This window comes from Grus americana, chromosome 1 (genome assembly GCF_028858705.1).
Source record: "Grus americana isolate bGruAme1 chromosome 1, bGruAme1.mat, whole genome shotgun sequence".
NCBI classification, from domain to species: Eukaryota; Metazoa; Chordata; class Aves; order Gruiformes; family Gruidae; genus Grus; species Grus americana.
Genome location: NC_072852.1, coordinates 162,041,622 through 162,061,840, shown reverse-complemented (window position 1 = coordinate 162,061,840; position 20,219 = coordinate 162,041,622). Strand labels below are relative to the sequence as shown.

Here is a 20,219-nt window from a genome sequence, read left to right as displayed (position 1 = left end):
ATGATTACTTGGATTAAGTTGTTTACACAATCAAGTCATTAGCCCTGAATTGGTTATTTCAGAAGGCATTACCTTCAGCTCTGCCTTTGCAACTATACAGCCATGACAGCTTAGCACTTGGCAGCATACTGCAGAAACAAAACCTGTGCTGTAAATCAGACTTTCTGAGAGCAAACAAGTGGATGGAGTCCAGTATGGAAACAATACATTACAAATTAAGTCCCCCCCACAACAGCCTCAAAGATCTAGAAGAGCAATTATCATCACCTTGAAAGAGTGGATGAATTTATTGTGTTACTATTCCAGATTAAAGGCCCAAGCTCATTCTTCTTTGACATTGACAAATCAAATTATTGGGAATTCAGTAAGTACTTCTGCCAGCACCTCAATCTTCACATCTGAGAACATTATCTTTTTGAGATGTTTCTTGTGAAAAAGGTCTCTGAAGTGTTACAAGGAAAGAATGCTTGGAGAGCATCCAGGCCAGTGTTTCTAAAATACGGTGGTCAAAGGTCATGTGATTGAAATGCTCTCGAAAAGACAATTCACATGTCTTGGAAACAACACCCCATGTTCTGATCCACAGCACAAATATACTAGTCTATTAAAAAAAACCCCAAATTATTTTTCTAAGCAAAGATGAAACATCCTTTTTTGCCCTTATCTCATTCTCAAAAATGATGTAACAATTTCATAGGAATTTGTATCTAATTAATAAAAACTAAATTCAAATTAAAAAAAAACCCAGCCTGAACCACAGACCATCCACAGACAACATAATTATGAGCAACTGAAAACAAATTTTACAATGGTATATGGCAAATTAGAAATACTAGCCCCAAATGTAAAGCTTGAGATGTCTATTACAATTATTTATAGATCTCAGACTTTAAAGTAAAAGATGTTTTATTGACAAATACGAAAACACTTCTTGAGCTTTCATAAATTTGTGTAGCAGCAGACAAGCAGCATCATAGCCTGCTTTTTGATGTTCAGTTTGATACATCTGAGTACCACATCACTGGCTGAGACTTTCAGATTGAGATTGATTCCCTGCCACAACAAAATAAAAATAATGCCAATGGAGGAAGTGATCAGGAACTACAAGTGCAAAGGAGGGATTAAAAAGGAAATAAATAATGAAATGTACAAGACATTATAGCTTGTCTTTTCTCCCCATTTATTTATATTATAAATATCTTGGGGAGCCTTTTCACATACTTGTATCACTATCAAGTAAGAACCACTTACTTGCTATGACTAATAATAAACATGTCCTGGCACGGCTGAAGTATAAGCAAATTATGCATTACCTTGTAAGTGATTCCTGATTTCCTTTTTTTCCTGTTCCATCAGTGAGGAGATCTTCATTCATTTTACCAGGCTTTTTCTGTACCTAGTCATTAAAATAAATGTATTTGTGTAATTTGGGAAGTTACTTGAGAATAATTACTACTTCTATTGTGATACCTAACGATGGTGTACTTACTGGCTAGAGTTGGACCAATATCTTACCAATTTCTGTTTCAGTAAAATACTTACTGAACTGCATTAAAGTGAAGAGTAAAAATGTAATTTCATATTTTTAAACTATGTACAGAACTTACTGTAATAAGTGATCAATTATGACAAATTAAATGGTGATTAATAAATCAAATAGCATGTTCAAGCCCTCTGTACTTCTTTATGCAAGCAGTTAACTAAAAGTGTGGGGAATTGTATCTCATTTTCTTCTCTCATGAGTCTGCGATCCATCCGTTGGCTGGCAAAAGAAGGGTTGCAGGGTGTCGCACCATGCATGGAACTTACCTGAAGGGAAACTGCAATTCTCATAAGCCCTTCACAAGGTGAAAGCCACAAATCTGTCGCTGAAACATAAGCTTCTCCCATCCGGTTTAAGCAATTTCTGCTGTCTTACCCAGATGCTTAACAAAAGCTCCAAATTAATTTTGTTTGCTGACTTTAATTTCCTTGATTAAAAGAAACCTAATTGTTTTTGAAACCCAAACAGCTTCCAGAACACTAAATGTTTGAACATATTCAATTCTAACCATATTAATTTCACATGTTTATACTATCTTTTCAGCTAATGCTTCTGAAGCCACATCCTAGGTATCGCTGAAGTGATTCTACAGTCAAATGAATGACATGGCTTGCATATTCTAGTTATAGGCTTAATACATACCACCTTTCACATAGAATAATTTTCCTATTTGCAATGTACCAAGGACACCTACACAAAATGTTATTTACAAAATAGTGGAAAACATATAATACGATGAGGTTCTTTTTCCTTAATATAACTCATGTTTCATTATCTCTTTTTGATACATCTTTATGAATGAAAGTAATGTAATTTCATTTAGACAAAATTGGTAGCTTAGGGTAGAACTCAACATACTTAATTTTAACTTCTACTCTGGTGTCTTGACTTCATGTAAAACGCCTCCTCAGTCACAGGAGAGAACTGGATGTCTCAAGAGGTGGCCATCCCCTTCGTTTAAATACAGACACGAGCTGGGATAAGCAGTCCTTTGGACTTTCTCATTCTACTAAGCAGAGAGGGAGTTTAAGGCACCTAGACTACACTCTTAGACACTTTTAAGCTAGATGAGATAAATCCTGTCTCTGTTTAACAGCTATTCAACAATCTCCCATGCAATTAGTATAACCTGATTGGATCAAATTAACTACATTAATTTGCACACCCTTCTCTAATTATACAAAATCTAAATTATGTATTTCAGTATACATCTTCCAATTAAATATAGCCTAAGATATGTAAGCATTAGTCATATTTCATGTAAGGAAATACTGCAGACAAAAAGGGATCTCTTTACGTACTTGGACTTTGATAATTTTGCTTCTGAAGTTGTTTAATACCACGATAACATCGGTCAGGTCAGCTACAGAATCTGTCCCTTCATGGCTGTGAGGAGAAAAAAAACCATGCAAATGTACTGGCTCATTAAAACCTGTACTATTACTTGTGTTTAATTAGAGTATAAGGTTTAGGATTGCTGATACTTATAGAAACAAAATTTCTTCACTTGCACCTAATTATATCTTAACTTCAGAAACTTTCTGAGTTTTATTCATCACTAGACATCATCCACAGTGGTAGCGCTCACTTTTTAATTTGGATTTTCACAGGAAATGTTATCAACCAATGAAAAAAAATGCAGCAACCTAGAGCTGAATACATTATTATGTTTTATACAGGTATATATTACATTCAAATATTAAACTACATTTTATTTTCAAATATGGAAAACATCTTAAAAATTGCTGTGTGACGGTATTAAATGTACTTTTAAAATAAATCTGCTTTAAAAAGTCTAGGGAAAGCTTCATCACAGTGCTGAGATAGTAAAGATTGGCTTTCAACTGGTTGGCTTTGGTAACTGTACCCCTAAAAACATGGCTGTGCAAGGCACCGCATGAACATCTGCCCGACTGAACATCAGTTTAAAGCCATTCAGGCATCTCAAAACTCTACTGCCGTCCACTGAGTAACAAGTATGAAAAATGTTGCTGTCACTCTGTGATACAGTGTAATAACATAATTCTCAAATTTTATAGCTTTTATACCTCAATAGCCCATATATTTTTCCTTCAATCCTTTCTTTCTTTTAACAGCATTATGTGGTTTCTTCTTGCTAAGGCTATGCATACAAAAAATTGGTTTAAGAAAGTAATCTGCTACCCCTTAGGCTTGATTTTTTTTTTCCCTAGAAAACAGAAATATTTAAATCTTGCTTCAATCTGTTTCATACTACTTATCTAAAAATGACAGGTTTTTATAGAGTTATCTGAATTTTCTATTTAATATATTTCTGTAAAATGTGCCTATGATTACTAAGTTTCATAGAGATGGCTGATTCTTGCACAAAACAATGTTCAGGATTACCTTGACTTTTCTACTCTCTGATTTAGTTTCATTTTCACACTTTGACAACATTGCATATATGAACACCCGGCCAAGAACTGTCTTTTTATCCCAGGGATGTACAGTACTCAACATAAAAGGGCACAGATCTCCATTTTACATAAAGTGTGTCATTAAAAAGCTCTAAAATAGTAAAACTAGAGTCAAACGCAAACTGCTGATAGCAGAAATGGTAGCAGCTGGCACAGTGTTCCCATTTTTGCCCTCAGTTTTTACACAAAGTTTTCTCTGTTATTGACTCGGTTGTTATGAATTCAGTCTCTATGTTATGAATTCTGTATCTAGCTCTGCAGCTCTGCTGATGAAGATGATTTTCCAAAGTCTTTACAATATCCCCAAAGTGTTTGGTTTGGCTGTAAATTTAATAACATCACTCTGTCTCCCTAAATCTCTTCTGTGGATCCCTCACTGTCAGTTCCATCTTTACTGAGTGCCAATTGTTCCACTCTGCACAGCTCTCAGCGTGATGAATCTCTGTCCCAGTATGAACAATGTACTGAAAACAGTGATAGTCACCATTACTTACCTTGGACACTTCACGTTGGTCTCAAGATCCAATTTATGTGTTTCTCCATTCACATCTTGGTATACTTCCTACTATTACACTATGGTAACTTGTTTGCCTGACAGAATACTTCATTTCAATTCCTAGGCACCCAACTATGTGCTCAATGGCTATTTAGAGACTAGGATATTCACTTGTTTTTAGGTAGGTAAATCTTGGAAAGAAAATTGAATCCATCATACTGTTCTCTAATTTTAAGTCAGTGTGCTGAATCTTATACAGGACCTCTCCTCCTTTCTCTGTCTCTGTGCATATGATATTCAGCACATTGTAATTTTGCTCATGTAACAGATGCACATTTCAAACGAGCGATCATGTGAATAAGGTTTTGAATGTGACCTGTGGTTTGGAAGAACTGGGATCATGATTTATAAACTCCCTTAACAAAAGCAAGAAGGATTTTGTGTTTTGTCCAAAAGGTACTGAATGCTGTTAGTGTAACTTAGTTTGTAAACTCACTGAAAGTAGTCACAACTTCCTTTTTAAATCTGAGCAAAATGCCTTGCATACTGACAGCACTATTAAATATTTAACAGTAACTACTTTATTGTTATATAATTGTTGTACAAAACTAAACATATGCAGTAGACTATTTACATCACAGCTTTAAAATGTTTCAAAACACCTACATACTTCTAATATGAATACCAATAATATAAATTACATAATTTTCAACATGGAGAACAAAAACATTCAAGTTCAACAAATGGAAACCCTCTAAAATCTCAAAACAAAGCAGCAAACAAAAAAACTTCTTGTCTGAATTATAATAGATACAACTTTCAGTTAAGCAGTCTGCATACCATCAAAAAATAATAAATTATATCTACCTGCCTTTTTAAAAAATGAAAGATTCAGCAGGAGTATATATGTATCTTTAGATGTAAACTATTTTCTGCAGAGCCTTATCTTACAATACCTACTTGTTTTCCTATCAGCATCACAGAATCAAAGTCCCACTAATCAGCAGTGTTGCCAAGTATACCAATTTTCATCTTCCCAATATTCATAGTAATTGATTAATAACAAATTCATTTAGAAGTGTGACTGCTTCAAAATCATAAAACTTGTTAGAAGCAGTGTTCAGGAAAAAAAAATAAACTTAATTCAAAAGTTGTGTATTTACACACAGTAAAAGTCAATTACTTGCATGTGTATTATATGCTACTATGAGCGAAGCAAATAAGCACTGAGGTGTAGAACATGCTGTAACTTCAAAATCCTGTTCATCCCACAGTTCAACAGGAGAGGATATGTCTAGTATACAAGGATGGATAATATCTTGTCATGTCTCTTGGCAAAATTCCATCCTGACAAATAGTTGCTTGAGTTCTGATGGCAATGTGATACTATTAATACTGATATCAGATATCAGTAAAAGTAATATCAAAGATCCTGGTACAGCCTCCCAAACATACATTAGCTGTTGTACTCTAAGCCTACAGCTTGTAATAATTAAATGAAATTAACATTAGTGTTTAGATTCCTCATCAAGTATTAATTTTACATGACTTAGCTGAGCTCAATTAAGCTCATTTGTATTACTTCTTAGGGAAAGTCAGTGATCTTAAAAAACGGCAAATGATTTAAGATTCCTTTGATCCAGCCTAGAATGTAGAGTGGTTTTGTTTCATTTTGTTTCATTTTTTAATTCAACTACAGCTTATTATATAATTTTTTTAACCATGATATCTTTCATAAATCACTTTATATATCTTAAGAATTGAATGTTAAATCAGACAAATGATATAGCTACAGTTGGTGGAGATATTAAGTGAACATCTTAGGATAAAGACTATGTTATTCTGCCTTTTCAACGGATTGTGAGTGGTTTCTGGAAGAAAATAAATTGAAAATTGCAAACAAATAGAATGAATCTAATCTCCTGTTAACATTTCTTCTCTGAAATTGATGCATTATCTAAATATTCAAAATGGCAAAGATGTTAATAATCTTTTTCATTTTTTTAATAGTAGCTGATGACTAAACATCATACGGAACTATGTGTTCCTGAACTCCAAGTAATAATAAATATTTTATAAGAAATAGACCTGTGTCAGCCTACAGAATTACGGGGTGGTGGTGCAGAGAGCAGGAAGGAAAAAAGGGAGGAGGAGGAACTGAAGCTGAAATAAAATAAAACAATACTGTTCCTCTAGAAGGGATCAGATCCAAAGCTTCAAGACGAAGCCCTCATACGCTACAGATCTATGCTGTTACATAAAGCTTAAGAAAAAGATGATTCTTCCAAGGAATAGTTGGGATGATGGCTAGCATATGTTCCTCATATGAAAATTATCGTGGAAATTACAGATCTATAAACCATATGGGTGGCAACTAAATGCCAGTTACGGAGGTACACTGTGACTTCTTTCCATGCACAGGCGTTTCTCCCAAGAGAGGGAAATGCAGAGCAGTCAACATGTGGCCAGGGTATAGAACTGAAGGGTGCTTCTAAATCCTAAGGTGAAGGTGTAACCACAGTGATTCTTAGATGACTTAAACGAATAAGAAACACTCAGAATTTATTGAAGTAAAAAGCCTAGAGCTGAAATGAATATAATGCTCCTGTTAAAAAAAGATGTCACCCATCAATAACACTGCACTCAGAGGCACCTTCAGGACTGAAAAACAATTATGAGAGGGAAATTCATGGCACTTCCTCCAGCTGATCAAGACACTGCTGGAGAGCTAGCAATGCTCCAGCGGACATATTCTTGAAATTACATGTTAAGTGTGTTAGGCATGCCCAAATATTAATCAACAAAAAAATGAGTGTAATTTCTACAGAATTTGGTTGGACGGTTGGACTTGATGATTATAGATTCATAGAATCATAGAATGGTTTGGGTTGGAAGCGACCTCAGAGATCATCTAGTTCCAGCCCCCCCTGCCATGGGCAGGGACACCCTCCACTAGACCATACTGCCCAAAGCCCCATCCAACCTGGCCTTGAACACTGCCAGGGAGGGGGCCTCCACAACATCTCTGGGCAACCTGTTCCAGTGCCTCACCACTCTCACAGTAAAGAATTTCTTTCTAACATCTAATCTAAATCGACCCTCCTTCAGCTTAAACCCATTCCCCCTTGTCCTGTCACTACACTCCCTGATAAACAGTCCCTCTCCAGCTTTCCTGTAGGCCCCTTCAGGTACTGGAAGGCCACAATTAGATCTCCCCGGAGCCTTCTCTTCTCCAGGCTGAACAACCCCAACTCTCTCAGCCTGTCCTCATAGGAGAGGTGCTCCAGCCCTCTGATCAGCTTCGTGGCCCTCCTCTGGACTCTCTCCAACAGCTCCATGTCTCTCCTGTACTGGGGACCCCAGAGCTGGACGCAGTACTCCAGGTGGGGTCTCACAAGAGCGGAGTAGAGGGGCAGGATCACCTCCCTCGACCTGCTGGTCACACTTCTTTTGATGCAGCCCAGGACACGGTTGGCTTTCTGGGCTGCAAGCGCACACTGCCGGCTCATGTTGAGCTTCTCATCCACCAACACCCCCAAGTCCTTCTCCTCAGGGCTGCTCTCAATCCATTCCTCACCCAGCCTATAGTTGCGCTTGGGACTGCGCCAATTCACGTGCAGGACCTTGCACTTGGCCTTGTTGAACTTCCTGCAGTTCGCAATGGCCCACCTCTCCAGCCTGTCAAGGTCCCTCTGGATGGCATCCCTTCCCTCCAGCATGTCGACTACACCACACAGCTTGGTGTCGTCGGCAAACTTGCTGAGGGTGCACTCGATCCCACTGTCCGTGTTGCTGACAAAGATGTTGAACAGCGCCGGTCCCAGTACCGACCCCTGAGGAACACCACTTGTCACTGGTCTCCACTTGGACACTGAGCTGTTCACCACAACTCTCTGACTGCGACCATCCAGCCAATTCCTTATCCACCGAGTGGTCCATCCATTGAATCCATGTCTCTCCAATTTAGAGACAAGGACGTCGTGCGGGACAGTGTCAAATGCCTTGCACAAGTCCAGGTAGATGATGTCAGTTGCCCTTCCCTTATCCACGGACGCTGTAACCCCATCATAGAAGGCCACCAAATTTGTCAGGCACGATTTGCCCTTAGTGAAGCCATGTTGGCTGTCACCAATCACCTCCTTCTTTTCCATGTGCCTGAGCATAGTCTCCAGGAGCATCTGCTCTATGATCTTGCCAGGCACGGAGGTGAGACTGACCGGCCTGTAGTTCCCTGGGTCTTCCTTTTTTCCCTTCTTAAAAATGGGGGTTATGTTCCCCTTTTCCAGTCAGTGGGAACTTCACCAGAGTGCCAGGATTTCTCAAATATGATGGACAGTGGCCTGGCCACTTCATCTGCCAGTTCCCTCAGGACCCGTGGATGCATCTCATCAGGTCCCAATGGACTTGTGCACCTTCAGGTTCCTTAGATATTCTTGAACCTGATCTTCTCCTGCAGTGGGTGGTTCTGCATCCTCCCAGTCCCTGCCTTCTGTGACCTGGGCAGTGTGGCTCGAGCATTTGCCAGTGAAGACTGAGGCAAAGAGGTCGTTGAGTACCTCAGCCTTCTCCATATCCTGGGTAACCAGGTCACCCGTTTCATTCCGGAGGGGATCCACATTTTCCCTTGTCCTCCTTTTCTCACTAACATACCTATAGAAGCTTTTCTTGTTGTCCTTAACATCCCTGGCCAGATTTAATTCTATCAGGGCTTTAGCTTTCCTAACCTGCTCCCTGGCTGCTTGGACAGTTTCTCTGTATTCTTCCCAGGCTACCTGCCCTTGCTTCCACTCTCTGTAGGCTTCCTTTTTTTGTTTGACTTTGCCCAGGAGATCCTTGTTCATCCATGGGGGCCTCTTGGTGGTTTTGCCTGACTTTTTCTTTGTTGGGATGCATTGCTCCTGAGCTTGGAGGAGGTGACCCTTGAATATTAGCCAGCTGTCTTGGGCCCCTCTTCCTCCCAGGGCTTTGTCCCATGGTATTCTACCAAGCAGATCCCTGAAGAGGCCAAAGTCTGCTCTGAGAAGTCAAAGTCTGATCTTAGAGGTCTTTTCCAACCTTAAAGATTCTATGATTCTATGGTGCAAGCAGTTGCATGATAACGCTAACCATGCTTGGAACTGACAGGGCAAGTGTCTGGTACCTGTGTAGCTGTATAGTAAGAGACTTTGCTAGCATCATATCTAGCTGAGCAGCCTAGGCTTATTATGTATTAACACATCCAAATATCTTCAAGAACACCACCACCTACACAATCAGGAAATAAGGTATCTCTTATAAACTAAATCATCATTTGCTTCTTGTTCTATTTTTTCATGTTACTTTTGCTCATTTTCCTTCAGTACTCTCAGATCTTTTCAAAATATGTTGCGCTTTCAGATTCATTTATAAATCCAAAACATGGATTAATACTTACGAAAAAACCTGATAAATCTCTTTGGATCTTCCTTCACGCAATCGCAGTGTCCAAGCACCTGGATTTGCTTTCAGCTGAAAATACCCCTAAGAAAAACAAGACAGACAGTCACTTGTTCAGTATTTCAGAATAACCATGTACGCAGACAAACAGCAATTATCCAACATGTGGTACTGCGGCCAAGGTTAGTAACCATGACCTACTGTCAAACTAGCCCTGAAAGGATTATGGCAGTGATGCAACCAAGTATCACCTTTCCTGTATGTCCATATTAATGCCTTTCAGTGCTGCATTTGTTTCGAGCTGAATTTGAATTGTATACAAAATCTCCACCCAGAACATTAAGTAAGTAAGCAGTAAAGAAATAAATTATTAAACTGACCCTAAACTAAAAAGCTTCGTCAGAACTTAAAAGTTTTGTCTGGTACAACTTTCCAATTCAACGCAGCTCCTTCCCAATTTAGGAACACTGCATACAGCTATCACTATGTGAAAGCCAGTCAAAGCAAGCTTTGGAATGTGAAGGATCATTAGAAGTTTCATCACGTTGAACATCATCTACTGTCGAGTAAAAATCAAAGACTCACAGTGTATTAAGCATTTTACTCCTTGTGATACAATATTTATGGAGAACAGCAGATAGGTAACCGATCTTATGCATCAAAATCAATCTTTCCCTATAAAATTACCTTAGCCAACAGAAAAGAAATCTTTTGTTTCAGAATCACAAGATCTTCTGCTCTACAGCCTGCTAAACCCAAAAATAATTACTTCGGATGACTAGAGGAATTCTCAGGTGTGGATTTGTCCCACAGAGGCTTTAAGCACTTAACTCAAGCATCTAAACTAGGAACCTTCTTTTGCCTCGTTCATTGTGTAACAAAATTGGTTATTTTAATCAGAATGTGATTCACACCTTACAATTGTTGGTGGAATCTCCATCTGAATATATATACCTCCTACCATCGACTTAAGGTAATTAGACTCCCAGTTTAGGCACTTCAGATAAGGATCTAAAATTAGGCTATATCGAAACCTATGCTGGATGAGAAGAGGAAGGGGGGGAAAGCTCAGCAAATTAGAGATGCGCATCATCTTTTGTAGACGGTCTCAACTCCAGGACACTCCTGTTACTTTTAGTGTTATTAAGCTTGCAACACAGAGAAATGGATTTAAAGAACAAGAAGCTCATAAAGAATTCTAATGAAGAGTATGCAACTGTAATGACTATTTCTCTACTTAATACTTACCAGGTTGGCCATGACAATAGTATCAACCATGACAGGATTATTCTTTGTGCCCAGAGTGAACTGTAACCCTCGAGGAGGTTGTCCAGTCGTCACATCAAAGCAATGTCCTTCAAGCAATATATATTCTAGTTCATATTCTGCTACAACCGTCCCTTTTATCTGTGGAAGGAACATTTCATCAATAAATTATGTTGTTTAACTATGTGGGAGAAGCAACATATTACAACAACAAACGTGTGTGATTTACCTCACCTAAATTCAACTGCCAAAAAAAAAAAAAAAAGGAAAAAAAAAAAAGAGAAAGGCCCTTCCAGAAGGAACTTCACTCAATTTTAAAATAGGTATCCAAGGTAAAGAGGATGAACTGCTGTTTGGGGGGATCTTCTCTCCATTGACTGCTGAGGAAGCTGAGGCATCTCAAATTTGGTAAGGCAAATCCTAACCTTCATTTTCACAATACTCCAAATATACAGCTTTGGTGGATCAAACACCCTCAATATTTTTCACAGGTTTAGTGACTGAAACAAATCTAGTGATTTTGGAGCTGAGGGATTAAAAATATAATTAAAAAAATTGTGAAGAAAAAAGGGTCAAATATGTTTTAATCTATATAGAATAAATAAACAGCAACATATTGAGGTTTATTTGAAGATTTACCTAGGTTAAATCTATTATTACCAAAAATATGTACAAAATAAAGAAAGGTAGAAAGCTAGCACACAGAATCCCTTAATTCCTTTATTTTTATCTAAAAAACCAAGAATTATAAAGCTCAACACAGCAGATAAATTGCTCTTACTTGTATTCTGCATTCTGATTTTTTTCTGTTTCATTGCTTTCTTTTAAGACTTGGGTTTTTTTAAAGTAAGAGAGAATGCAAAAAAAGATACTGAAATTAAAAATGGTAAAATACTGACCAAATAATCAATTACCACAGAAAGCATTTCTGGAAAACAAGAGACAAAAATACCACAAAATTTCCATTTCCCTCTTGAGGTAGAAGGTCCGACACAAGTTTTATAATGTTTACAAACTTTTACTTACATCCTGTAAATAAATGTTATCAAGATCACAGGAACTGTTTACTGCTTCAACCAACCAGCTTTCAGGAGTGATCATGTTTAGAGTCAAAAGGGGTGATTCTGGCAGTTGTACGAATTTTGCCACAGGTTCAGAAGGAAGGTGCTTGTTGATCCCGTAAGTTATTTCTGGTTCCAGAACAAAACGATAGAAGCTGTTGAAAAAAGAAGTGTTCAAAAAAATACGTTTACTGAGGCATAAACTTCCAAATATGAAGTTCTTCTAAAATACTTTAATATATAGTGAATATTTATCAACCTAATGACGACTGGAGGCACAGGACATTTAATTACTATAAAAGGACATTTAATTACTATAAAAAGTTCCTCCTGTACCCATCAGGAGGAACACAATTCCTACAAAGTATTTGTGTTAGTATATGAATGCATTTCATATGAAACCACTGCTGTAAGAAAAACACAATCTCTCCACAGGACAGATCACAGTCTTAGAACGGTTTGGGTTGGAAGGGACCTCAAAGATCATCTAGTTCCAACCCCCCTGCCATGGGCAGGGACACCCTCCACTAGACCACGTTGCCCAAAGCCCCATCCAATCTGGCCTTGAACACTTCCAGGGAGGGGGCCTCCACAACTTCTCTAAATGATGCCAAAAAGCTTTTTTCTCTCACCTTTCCCAAGCACAGGGAAAGAACCAGGCACTACCATCTGCAGACTACCAGCTCTCTCTCATAATAAGATTATAGGTATGGTATCTGCCAAAGGGATGGCAGTGTTTAAACCTTTCTCTGAGAGGTAAAGGGATCCTCTCTGGGCAGTCCATTCAGTGTAAATGTCTATAACCAAATTAGTGAACCCTGGTCCTTTACAGACAGTTAAAAGAAACTTCAATTTTAGGCAGGTACTTTCAGGGTATAACATTCTTAACGAATTATAATGGGATCTCAAATTCAGACTGTACATTTACTCAGATGAATTTCAGTGTATTTAATCTGTAATATTCATTACACAGTATGTGGGCTGTAAGAAGTGACCAAATTAGGTGGACACTCTCCCTCTCCAAGTTTTCACGGGCATGAAAGACTCTCCACTGATTTCTCTAAGGATTGTTTAGGAGAGGAGCATCTGATGCACTCAATCAGTTATGCTTGACACCTTAGAATTAGAATTTTTCTCTAGACAAATGCAAACTGCTTTGGTAACATTCAACTTACATTCAAAGAAAATAACTAATGTAACACAAGAATCCAGAAACACAAACCATTTTTTATTTTTTAAGGGAATATAGGCTGCGAAGGCTTTTATAAACCAAGTGAGATCATATGTTTGTAAGAAAAGCTGTAAACTACTTACCTCTTCAGTGGTGCTTCTGACAGCTTAGATCTGCAGTTCAAAAACAACCTGAGTTTCACATTTATAATCTCTTTGAGTACCTACAGAAAAAAAATCTGTGTAAAAAATAGTTCTTGGTAATCATCAAACTTTGCAAATAAACCAAAGTCATCCTTGTGACATCCTGTCATTTCTCAAGCTTCAGTAGAAATCTCAAACATTTTAAAGTTCTAAATGTACCTGTATATTAAGGGATGTTGTCAGATATTGCAAATAAAGATCTGACCTTTTCTAAAACTGCATGATTTAGCACACGATATTCTTGAGAGTCAAAACATTAATGTTTTCCCCTAGTGATGCAGTTTTTTAAAGAGCACCTATCCCCATTTTTATAATTTGAGTAAATTATATTATGACCTTCCTTATATTGTGTTTTCTAGAAGATTTTAAAGTACTTTAAAGTTCGTAAGTTTGTAAGTACGTGTACCTTTTATTCAATAACCAATCTTAAAACAGTGACTTTCACTCTTATTAAAATTGTTGCATACAGTAAATTGTTGGATATAGTAAAGCTCAGATAATTATTTTAATACTTAATTACTTAATAATTTTAAATGTCAGTAATAGATTAATGATGTGTAAAACTGTTCAATCAACTTCAAAACATTCCAGTAAGTTAAAATATTTCTACTTCTTTCTCACTTTCTTCATCTGTTCATTTCTGAAATACTAGTTTTCTGGATGCTGTTATATAGGAACCATAATATTAGGACAGTATTTTTTTTTATTTTTGTGAGTAATCTACTTTGTTTAAAGTTAACAAAGTCATTAATTTCTTCAAAGCACTCTTAAAACCCTTTAACAAGTTATCTTCATTTCTGTGGTTTCTGATCCAAAGTGCTTATTTGAAAGCATAAAGCAGTCGTGTCTACCTTTATGGATATTATTAGAAAAGCAAATAAGATATTAAAGCCCAGTTACAATACTGATACCGCTAAGGCTAACATATAAAATTACTATAACGGCAAGTAAATTGGGAACAAAGCAAGACAACGGCCATCCTCAGATCTCTCTCTTATTATAACCATTTTTTCTTTCCTCAGTTCAACCCATGGCTATGCATATTCTTTACTATAGCACTACAACTTTACATAGTCTTAGGGACCTGCTCTGCTCCTAGTTTCTCATTCTCATCCTTTATGTCACTTGAATACCATCACTGAAAAACTACTGAGCAAAAAATAAAGACTAGGGAATGGCATAAGGGAGAGAAAAGTGAAGAAGCAGGAAACAAGAACCTAAACAGCACTGAAAGCATAAGAAAGGAAAGTATTACATGACATGGGCTAAAGAGCACCAAAATCAAAACAGAGGTCAAAGTGACTCAGGTATCTATCTATCTATCTATCCATCATTCAGAATAAAAAGCATTTGTAACCAGTGCTAGCTAGTCTCATCTACTAAACCATACCTGGAATTTTCAACGTTAAAGAAAACAATTTCTCAAATAAAGATGTTGCATCCAAAATTATTTAAAGCTGTATTGGACTTTATTTTTCAAACAAGACAAAAAACTCCTCCCATTAGTATGAATGATACTCTGGCAATCTGCATTGATAGGTTGGTGTGGGCAGAATGAAATGATCTTGCATAAGACTGAGGTATCACACCAATTCATCAGCTGACCATGAAATTTAGTACAGTATTTTAGCCAAAAGAATAATAGCTTTCTTAATTAATATTTCAAAGGAATTTAAATAGAAAATTACAAATAAGACAAGAATACATTATCTCTGTGTTTTCCAACAATGAAACTTCTGGAATGCTGAATTTGGTTCTGTTATTTGGGGCCAGGGCATTCAAGTGAACACATGAAAATAGTTACAAAATTAGAAAGCCTCTTTTAGAGCAGAGTATTTGAAGAGTTCATTCTGTGGACTTTAATTAAGAAAAACCAAAGATGACCGTGGAGATTTTGTTCAGCGACTATTTCAAACTGTAACAAACGGATATATTATTTCAGTTTACTAGGCTTGAAAATTATTTAAGAGCAAGTTTCATTTTGCATGTGCAGTCACTTTGCAAAACACTTACTATAAGTTACCACAACTCATCTGAAAAGCATTAACTCACTAAACCACGATTATTCAACCAGTCACTTGGAATCATGTGTGAACATCAACATAATACGAAGCATCTACACTGAAACCAAACTCTTATAATAGAATCTTCAACAGACTGGCAAAATGAAGGTGAATGTTTACAGCATGGACCTAAATAAAAATCTGCCATTCCAAGTCTGAGTTTATCAGCCAGGTTAATTAGCCACTGGAAAAGCTCAGTAGGAGCTGTGATCTGAACTCAACCACTTGATAATACTTAAATTAGGATTAGATTAAAAAAAAATTTCTACTTCAAATGCTAATTAATAAAAAGAAGTCCTATGACCCATATTATGTAGGAAAACAGACTAGATTAAAAAAAGGGGCTCCTTCAGAAATTTCTCCTCACTGTAAGGATGGAATAAGAGTTTCTCCCTGAAGACAGAATGAACAAAAAGTAAAAAAGGGAAAAGATAATCAATAGGAAAAAAGAAATGGTTTGATTTTTTTCTCTCCGTATTTTTGAGTTCTTTGACAGTTACTGGAACAAGAAAAAAAAAGTAGATGATCCTAAGAGTTACATACTGCTGGAGTAAAGCAGTTAGGCTAGGGGACACGTAATGTGTTCAGTGGCACCATGTATAATATTTTTTCAGCTGGTTTTGGTGAACCATGAGTAAAAAAGCCCAACTCTTCAATTTGGTCCTCATTTTTAGGAGAAATTTCTACTTTTTTCACATCACCTTAGGGACCACCTTTATAACTTTAGGACATGTTAGCTGTTCCATGTATTCTGCCAAGAACTGATATGGTCCAACCCTTGTCAAGCCAGGACTAGCATTTAAAGCTCTACTGTAGACAGTGACTCTTGTCTTGTTTGGAAATAATCATCACTAAAGTCCATGACAAAACTTTTTGAAAAAGGCAAACCACACATTACATGGAAAGTTCTGCCTGCCTCTCTCTGGAGAGCATATAGAGCAGTTCTTATGACACAATAAAGTATGTTTTTTAAAAACAGATAAAAGCCTTGAGTCTGCTCTCATTCATGCTCCGACTCATACCTTGCCCCTGGCCTTAAATTGCCACTTTCTCAGACTAAATAGTAAAGTTAGATTACAGTTTGCCTATAGCTGTTCACACCTTCTCAATTTCAATTCCATTTAATATGACTTTTTGTTTAAATTTTAAAAATTACCAAAATATTTCTTTGAAGTTACTATTAAGTGACACAAAGTAATATAATAGCATGCTTTCACCAGGGTAAAAAAAAAATCATAATGTGGACGCATTCAGCATGGACTGGGGCGAGAAACCTGTGCTTTTCTGTGGTAGTTACTACACAAATTTTGCACCATGAATAGCTACCACAGTTTCATCTACATTAAAATATTTCTGATTTGTTTAGTTTCAACAGCATTTCATTATTCTCTCCTAAGGGCTGGCTTCTTGAATAAGACTATAGCTCCCATGAATCAAGTAAAATCTGCGACAGCCGCACAGCTTGGTACACCATGGGAGTCATTTGCCTAGGCGAGCATTACGGGAGGGATTGCTCATCAGGGAGTCTGTTGCGCTAGGACGAAGGGAGGCTTCTGATCTGAGTCCTTGGTGCAACTTAAGCATAATATGAACATCTGGCTGAATGGAGAGATTTTCCTGTCAATTCCAAAATGAAAATATTTTCATTTGGTAATACGATGCTTTCATTTTAACTGAGAATGGTGAAATGAAAGATCTGGTTCTAGAGAAAAGCTAGTATTTCAGAGTCCTGAAATATCAGAATTTTCATGACATTTTAAAATACTTTACTTTGCTTCACTATTACATATGAAGAGTGAGCGGATGCTTCAACATTTCATACAAAAGGCATAAAAGGGTATGAAAATGGGAGGGGGAAAAGCAATGCAGGAATTTATGAAACTTTCATAATTACTGCAGAGAAAAAGATAAACCAGGTTGCCGCAAAAATCAAGTTACAAGCTTCAGAATCGTAACAGACCATAAAGAGAAGACAAAATTTACATTTTTATGGGAAACTATAAAGGAACCTGAGGTAGAGTGATATTCTGCAGCTAGTGAAAAAAGAAAATCATTTTAGGAGCTATGTTTTTAGGACAGTTTCTTTTTAGATGATCAATAGCTACACACAATGGAAGACTTCTAGATATACTTGGTAGCATTAATCAACCGAGAAATACCCTTCCAAGAGCTGCAAGGTTTATAGTACAATCTTCTTATGATGATATTACGGGTCAAATTTAGACGACCTTATTTAGGTACCTTGGAAAACTAAGGTGATTTGGTTTAATGGAAAGAAGCATATGCCTCTTAATATTTTGAGATGGGCGATCCTTTCCCTCTACATTATGCAGACAATCTCCTCCTTTCCTTCTTTCTATTGACTATAAAGAGCATTTACGGACTCACTTCCAGAAGACTGGTTCATGGGGCATCTGAATTTTAATTGCAAATAAGGTACTTACAATGATGAATTAGATCATCCCCATTTTGTTTTAATATGAATTTAAATAACCAAATATATATTTTAAAAAATATCTTAATTTTGTTTGCCCCTTTACTACACTGTACATGGAAATTAGAAAAACTTTAGTAAAAATTAAACTACAAAAATGCAAATTAAAAGAAATGACCACCATCTCACAATCAATAAGTGAGCCATCTTCTGTGCTTCTCTTGTCAATGGATCCACAATAGCAACAACATCATAGAATGGTTCATTCTGTTGAGGATCCACTTTTACTACACTGTTTAAAAAAAAAAAAGTACATGAAAACTCCAAACTGAATTTGTGGAAATAGCAAACATTTTTAGGCATAAATTTGTAATACCAGAGGCACTTTAGATTTTACTGCTCATGAAGATGTTTTCCTCATTTCAAGTAGTAATCATTATTGCTCCCTGTGATATCACTAGGAAAGTTAAACATGAACAGCAATTAAAAATTTAGCATTAATCTACATAGTTCCATACTGGTTATTGATTAAATACATGACTCATAAGAAAATTAATAAAATAAAATGAAAACGCACAGCAAAATTTTAAAATTACCTTTTTTCCCAACAGTCTAGAGTTTCCTGTACCAATATCTAGAATTATGAGATTTGACAAGTGCCAGCGGTGACACAATTTTAAAAAAACAGTGGGAAAAATGGCAACTAGGAAGTGTGAAACTTGATACGATGGATTAGCTTTACGCATTCCAGAAAAGAACACAGTTTGATAAACTTGATTAGACTAAGTCAAGGAGACCCTAGTTAAAGTGCTCTGAACCTACAGGAAGGAAATGTTAGCAAACTTCACTTAAAAAAACCACCAAAAATATGTGCTGTAAATACACAAAATGAACTATCTGAATTTGTTTTCCACAAAGAATATACCTAGAAATGTGAGCGCCGTGAGTCAAACTCCCTCCAATATGGCAGCAGCATAGTCCTGACTGTTATAACTGTGGAAAAGGTGTTTAGCCACTTAAAACAGGCTACTACTGATTTGACTCCCTGTCTTTTCAACAACAGGGTCAGCCCATCAGCACAGCACACTACAGCAGCTTTACCAATAGAAACAAGCAGAGATTTGGAAATAGCATTACAAAAATTTTTATTTTGATCATGGTTCTTGTGCTATCATATGTCCTTTTAAAAAATATACCTGTCTTTGCTCCAGAAAGCTTGCCCCAGCTAGAGTTTAAATTAATACCAGCTACTGTTAGTATCCCATTAGAAAGACGACAGGATTCACAGATGCACATCTTGGTATTTTAGGTCTCATTTATTAAAATGACAACAAAAGACGACACTTGGGGCATATTCACTTTCTAAATCTAGGATCAGAAACACAAGGAGCCAACATACAAGTAAATACACTAATGACACTAATAGATCTTGCCAAGTGAAAATCTGTCAGCTGATGACAGTCTGCTCAGTTTTTCTTAAGGAATTAGGTGCCAATGAGCCCTATTAATTTGCATCTGAATGTAATCTGGTTGTATTAGCTGTGGTCAAGAATGACACTGCTAAGCCACCAACTGTTTGTTATACAGGTATAAGCATGTGTACATTAGCCTTGACAACAGTACTCAAGATCCACAAACAGAAAAAATTGTGCTATAGCTTCCCATGTTACTGAAATTACTGGGGGTTTCTTTTAGCTCTAATCGGTAAAATCACTTCTAACATTTTAGTAAACGTAAAGACTCCAAGTTTTTTAACTCCAGATCACCATTTCTGTTCATACCAATTGTAATGACTCTTTTTTCAGCAAAGGATAAGGCTGGAAAATCATTAGGCTTTACTAATTAATTTATTAAGATGCATTATGCTAGAGCACATGAACAAGTTGCTCACACAACCACAGAATCAACAACTTTTTTTAAAACTAGAATGCTTACTCAAGTTTCCAAAGACCTTATGTAGTAATCAGTACATTCTAATTTTAATATGAAAGTACTATAAGTGTATTATTATGACAGACAGAACTTACCTGTGCTGTTCTTTGAGTAATTGAGCATCTTGTCTCATCTCTGTTTTAGGCAAAGATGACAGTAGGGCATCTATTTTCATAATCAAATCACTGCCACTATAT

General features: G+C 36.8%; 1 protein-coding gene across 3 annotated transcripts in view; it reads right to left on the bottom strand.

The window, feature by feature from the left end:
• Positions 1-20,219, bottom strand: part of UGGT2 (UDP-glucose glycoprotein glucosyltransferase 2) — a 92,250-nt gene that overhangs the window by 12,845 nt on the left and 59,186 nt on the right. For all 3 annotated transcript variants that reach the window (XM_054845103.1, XM_054845113.1, XM_054845123.1), the window contains 8 exons: positions 20,118-20,213; positions 18,280-18,382; positions 13,534-13,613; positions 12,185-12,374; positions 11,141-11,299; positions 9,891-9,976; positions 2,845-2,929; positions 1,314-1,396 (listed from right to left, as the gene is read on the bottom strand). In XM_054845103.1, coding sequence (XP_054701078.1) covers positions 1,314-1,396; positions 2,845-2,929; positions 9,891-9,976; positions 11,141-11,299; positions 12,185-12,374; positions 13,534-13,613; positions 18,280-18,382; positions 20,118-20,213 — 882 coding nt within the window. The remainder of the gene's footprint in view (positions 1-1,313; positions 1,397-2,844; positions 2,930-9,890; positions 9,977-11,140; positions 11,300-12,184; positions 12,375-13,533; positions 13,614-18,279; positions 18,383-20,117; positions 20,214-20,219) is intronic.